At 54.2% G+C, this 5,938-nt stretch overlaps 2 protein-coding genes across 2 annotated transcripts in view; one reads left to right on the top strand and one right to left on the bottom strand.

The window, feature by feature from the left end:
- Nucleotides 1-2,004, bottom strand: part of BLVRB (biliverdin reductase B) — a 27,884-nt gene extending 25,880 nt beyond the window's left edge. The window contains exon 1 of the mRNA XM_012656966.1: nucleotides 1,766-2,004. Coding sequence (XP_012512420.1) covers nucleotides 1,766-1,877 — 112 coding nt within the window. The 5' untranslated portion in view covers nucleotides 1,878-2,004. The remainder of the gene's footprint in view (nucleotides 1-1,765) is intronic.
- Nucleotides 2,005-2,928: 924 nt separating this feature from the next.
- Nucleotides 2,929-5,938, top strand: part of SPTBN4 (spectrin, beta, non-erythrocytic 4) — a 77,585-nt gene continuing 74,575 nt past the window's right edge. The window contains exon 1 of the mRNA XM_012656965.1: nucleotides 2,929-2,977. Coding sequence (XP_012512419.1) covers nucleotides 2,929-2,977 — 49 coding nt within the window. The remainder of the gene's footprint in view (nucleotides 2,978-5,938) is intronic.

Genomic DNA, 5,938 nt, shown 5'->3' with positions numbered 1-5,938 from the left:
ATATACATATATAAATAGATGTATATATGCGATTTTCCCCTACTATTTGAGAGTGAATTGCAGAGATCATTCCCTTTTTAAGCTTTTTTCATCTCAATCCTTACTACAAAAGAGATTTCACAGTCTGACTCAGTGCACACAAACCCACAGATATAGAATTGAAACAAAGGTTTCATAAGACTAATATTTAACATGTGATACATTTTGATACTGTTTTGACCAATTAAATATACTTCAGAACTCACTATGACTCAAAGTTTGAGAAGCACCAGGTTGCGACAACTCTACCAGGTAGATACTGTTCTCCTGCCCATTTTGAGAATGGGGAAACAGGCAATTTTAGGCAATTGGGGCAGGATCACACAGGTAGTAGGTGAACAACGTTGAATTTTTACCTAAGTGACTTTGATCCAGCAGAATTCAGTGCCAGGGTATAATCTGAATTCACCCAGCCAGAGTGTTTATTGAGCAACAACTATGCATGGAACATGGCTGGCACTAGAATTCATGCCTGTCATGACTCTTGGCCCTGCAGAACCATTGAGAACCCCAGTTCATCTAAGCCCTTGCTGTTTCTGATGGGGACAATGAGGCTCAGAGCTTGGAAGAGACTTTTCAGAGTTAGCTACACCATATGCCCCAGCTCTCAATTCCCCTGGGTGCAGTCCCACCTGTGACCAGCAGGATGCGGGAGTGGAATTCAGTGGATTTCCAGATGACTCAGCACCTCTCAACTTCTTCCTTACTTCCTTCCCCACTCTTCCCCCCAGAAATGCTTATCAGCAAATTGGTTTTAATGGGGAGGCCCATGGCTCTCCCGCTCTCTGCAAGTCAAGATCCTCATAGGTCTCCCTGCGCAGGAGGAAAGCCATGGATCTAATGAGGAACTTTCAGGCATAGTTCCTCCAAGGGAGGGCTGGGCTGGGAGACAGCATAGAGTGGCATCCTGGTGGCCTCCACCCTTTTGGAGGACCCAGATAGTCAGTATCTTCAGAGTCACCAAAGCCAGCAGGGGTGGGGCCCTATATCTGGAAGTCTCAGGCCCTGCTGGGAATTGCCATAGTCTGGACCGTGGGGGCAGGGGATGCTGGAGGATGGCTATCCCCTTTCCTACCCCTTCTCCTGGGGGAACTCTGAATTCGCAGCCCTCATTGACATTCCCAGGACCAGTGCCCCCAAGTCTTCACTCATGTCTCTGTGCCTGCTTTCCATTAGGTGCTTACAGCAACCTGCCCCCCAACTTTTTCAATTACCAGCTCTTGTGGCCAAGCCAAGAGCCTGTGGACTTTTGGTGGTTAAGACCATGAGCTGGGTTCAAATCCCAGTACTGTCACTTAACAGCTGTGTGATATTGGGCAAGTCACTCTCCAGGCTTCAGTTTTCTCATCTGTCAAGTGGGGTAATACTATACTAATTCCCACCCCATATAAGGGCTGTGAGGATTTAACACATGTGAAGATGGGTTGGTGCTGGGCCTGGCTTAGTAAACAAACCCACTCTGGGTGTGCTAACAACTACCACCACCAGCACCACAATAACAACCACCACACTGCCATAAGAGCCTCGCATTTACACACAATGGTGTCACTGGAGTCCTCAGGCTCCCACGGTCAATTCCTATGCATTGGACTCACATAAAATTGGATCTCATGGCTCCCCCATTTCTGCCCCGAGTCCTCACACACCTGTATGGAGCACTGATGGCCGCCCCCAGAAGCCTCGGCCTGGATCCATGCTGCCCCTTCCTAATGCTATGCCGGTGAACCCCGTGACATCCCCCGCCCGCCCCAGTTCATGCCTGCTTGCACCGCCTGTGCCAGGGTGGTGAGCCCGGTCCTGCCAGTGGCGCCGAAGATCACGATCTTCTTGACGGCCATGCTGCGGGGTCGTGGGAGCGCAAAGCTCCAGGGTCTCGGGACACGCGGGAACCCAGTGGCTGCTGGGTGGCGCTCTCTGCCCTTTTCTAGTGGGAACAACGGGGCGGAGCTGGCTCCTAGGGCCACGCCTCAGCCCCGCTCCGCTCCGGCTCAAGCCAAGGGGCGGGGCCACACAGGCCACGCCTCCAACTGGGAAGAACGCAGGTGGGCGGGGCGGGACTCAGCGCGCATTCGCTTCCCGACCAACGACCAGCACCGCCCTCTCCGTCCGCCACTCAGGCCGGAAGGCGGAGCCAAAAGAGCGTGTCACTCAGCCCGCGCTCCAGCCACTCGGGGAGGGCGGGGCTAACAGAGCCACGCCCACCGGTCTCTCCCAGTTCACGCTCCTTCTCCCAGCTCCTAGAGGCAGATCTGGGACTCACACTATGCCTCGGGACATCCCCGAACAGGGACCGTGACAAAATAAGGGAGGACAGCGTGTGTATGTGTGTGAGACACTGTGACTGAGTGTCTATGTACCTATATGACCCCGTGTGACCCTAAGTCACCACAAGAGAGAGCGTGATTGTGGGCGACACCTTGTGTCTTCTGTGTGTAACCCTGTGTTACAGTGTGACTGTGTGTGACACCACGTGTGGCGGGCATTGATACTGTTCTTTGGTGACCTTGTGGTGACACCGTGGGTCAGCCTGTGTGATATGGTGAGTGGGGAACATGTGTGAGGTGTTCTATATGGGAGTGTGTGACCATTAGGCTGTGACGGTGTGTGATGCCACATGTGTCATGTAAAGATGTGTGCCACTGGGACCCCATTTGAGTGTGTGGCTGTAGGCGTTTCCGTTGTGGAGCTATTTGTGACCCCTGTGACTGTGTGACGTATGAGTGTGTGGTATGACGTGAACAGTGACTGCCTTGACAAATTCGAGTGTGGAAAAGTGTGTGACGCGATGTGATTGTGCAGCTGTGTGTGATGTGTGGGTATATGACACTCTCTCTGACTGCCTGGGAGTGTGCGACAGTGTGTGACATGTGTGTTTGTGTGTGACACTTCATGGGTGGTGGCGACCTTATTCGAGTATGTGGTAGTGTGACACCGTCAGGTACGGTTCCAGTGTGGGACACTATGTGTGTGACTGCATGTGACAGGTTTGACCATGTATGACCCCATATGAGGGAGTGACACCGTGTGATTGTGAGGGTGCGGAGAGTGGGTTGGGACGCTCTGAGTGACCCGGTGTGCGTGTGTGGCAGCGTGGGAGTGTGCGACCTCGCGGGAGTGTGCGACTGTGTGTGACGCTGCCTGTGCCCCTCGCGAGTGCAGCCGTGTGTCACGCGCCGTGGCCCGGTGTGTGGCGGCGCGTGGGCCAGCGCGGCAGGCGGCCGGGGCTGCGGGGCCCGCGGGCGGGAGGGGGTCCCGGGGGCGCGCGGAGCGCGGCGGCGGCGTGAGCGGAGGAAGGCGCGGCGGCGGCGGCGGCGGCGCATGCGGATCTGGCCGAGCGGCGGGCCGGCGGGGCCGAGCTGAGCCGGGCCGGGCCCGGCCGCGGACGCCTACAGGGAGGCCGGTCGGGCGCAGAGACTGCCAGGTCAGCGGCCCCCGCGGCCGCGGCCCCAGGTGAGTGGCGGTGGCGCGGATGGTCCCTCCGCCCAGCATCTCCCCACCTGCGAGCATCCCTCCTCCGCGCTATGGGCATGGCCTGAGCCCCTGGGTCTCCCCGGCCGGCGGGAGGCAGGGGATCGAGGGCAGAACCAGCTCCCAACCCCAAACCCAGTCCAGCCTCTGCGCTGCGCGTGGGTCTTACCCTCAGGCCTTGTCCTTTCCAGGTCCTCCTCCTTGGGCACGGGGTCCGGACCGCAGGGAGAGAGGCGCGGCCTTGCAAGGGTTAAAGCATCTGATCCCACCCGCAGCTCAGCGCTGGGGCCAGCCTTTGCTGAGGCCCACAGGACACCCCTTCTCCCCCGCCTCCCCGCCGCCTTCTCCCTTCCTTCTTCAGTCACATAATGGCCAAAGCTGTTCCTCGGCCTCAGGGCTCAGAAGTGCTGAGCGCCTTCCCATCCCCAAGTGTCCTCCATTGAAGAAACAGTTGTGACCACCGTTTAACAGGGAGGGAAACTGAGGCGCAGAGAGGCCAAGTTAAAGATACCCCCGGTTAAGGATACAGGAAGAAGAAAGCAGGACTTGAACTCATTTCTGTCTGACTCCAGAACAGGCACTTTGATTTGCTGAGATATGGAATGGGAGGAGGATGAAGAAATGTAGTGAGGAACATGTATGGAGGGCTTGCTGGGTACCAGATACCGTGTTCCCTGCATCATTAACTTATTTCATCTTCAAACTCCCCTATGAAATGGGTACTCTTATCATTATCATTTTACAGATGAACAAACTGAGGCCCAGAAAGGGGAAATGACTTGGCCAAGGTCACAGAGGTGGTAGGTAGCCATGCAATCGCTTTCAGCTTTCCATGGAAAAAGGGAAGAATGAAAATGGATTTTGGTGTGTCTACCAAAAGGGACAATTTCTTTTTTTGGGGGGGGGGCACAGAGTCTTGTACTGTTGTCCAGGCTGGAGTGCTATGTCATCAGTCTAGCTCACTGCAACCTCAAACTCCTGGGCTCAAGCTATCCTCCTGCCTCAGCCTCCCGAGAAGCTGGGACAACGGGCACACGCCACCACGCCCGGGTAATTTTTCTATTTTTAGTAGAGACTGGGTCTCACTCTTGCTCAGGCTGGTCTCGAACTCCTGAGCTCAAGCGATCCTCCCACCTTGGCCTCCCAGAGTGCTAGGATTACAGGCGTGAGCCACCACGCCCGACCCATGGGACAATTTCTATTATACTGACCAAGACTGAGACCCTGCCTTCCTAGAATCTAGGGTTGGCAATTGTCTGGGTCTTTTGAGAAGGGGGACATCTATTTCCTAACCCCCTCCTTTCTTAGTCTTAGAACCAGGTCTGAGGTTCCAGAGGATGGAGGAGATGTATCTGATGTCACTCACCCCTTTAAATTTCCTATTTACAATCTAGCAGCATTCTAGAGCATAGCTCTGGAGTCTAGCAACATGGAAGTTAGCTATTGCCACAATAATGCCGCATAACAAGCCACCCTGAAACTCAGTGTCTTAAAACACTAAGCATTTATTTAGCCATCCAGTCTGAACTCAGCAATTTAGGCTGGACTGAGCTGGGCAGTTCTTCTGGTCTCTGCTGGGCTCATTCACATGTTGGGATCAGAGTGGGGGCTGTGTTGGCAGCGCTAGCTGGCCTTGGATGGAATGACTGGGGCCTTGGACCTGGTCTAGCCCAGGCGTGTTTTTCTCATGGCCACAACTGAGCACAAGCAGAAATATGCAAGGTCTCTTGAGTCTTAGGCTCAGAGCTGGCACACCAGCACTTCCACCTAATTCTGTTGGCCGAAGCAAATCATATGGCCAAACCCAGAGTTAAGTGGTGGGGTATGGCCCCCAACCTCTCCTACCCTAGCAATAGGAGGACACTGAAGAATTATGAGACAGAGGGTGTGGCTACACTGGTGAAGAATTGGGGCCATTAATACAATAATTCTATCACAATGCGTGTGTTTGCATCGTAGCTACTTACTAGCTGTGTAACCTTGGGCAAATGGATTAACCCTGCTGTGATTAAGTTTCCTCCTCTGTAAAATTGGTGACATAGCTGGGCACAGTGGCGCACGCCTGTATTCCTACCACTTTGGGAGGCCGAGGCAGGAGGATTGCTTGAAACCAGGAGTTCAAGACCAGCATGAATAAGAGGGAGACCCCCGTCTCTACAAAAAAAATAGAAAAATTAGCCAGGCATGGTGGCACGAGCCTGTAGTCCCAATTACTTGGAAAGCTGAGGCAGAAGAATCGCTTGAGCCCAGAAGTTTAAAGTTACAGTGAACTTTGATTGCACCACTGCACTCTAACCCGGGTGACAGAGAGACGCTGTCTCAAAAAAAAAAAAAAACGGGCGTGGTGGGTCACGCCTGTAATCCTAGCACTCTGGGAGGCCAAGGCAGGTGGATTGTTGGAGCTCAGGAGTTCGAGACCAGCCTGAGCAAG

This window comes from Propithecus coquereli, unplaced genomic scaffold (assembly GCF_000956105.1).
Source record: "Propithecus coquereli isolate 6110/MARCELLA unplaced genomic scaffold, Pcoq_1.0 Scaffold53, whole genome shotgun sequence".
Taxonomy (NCBI): Eukaryota; Metazoa; Chordata; class Mammalia; order Primates; family Indriidae; genus Propithecus; species Propithecus coquereli.
The sequence above is the reverse complement of the archived record's forward strand: the minus strand, read 5'-3'. Positions and strand labels throughout refer to the sequence as shown.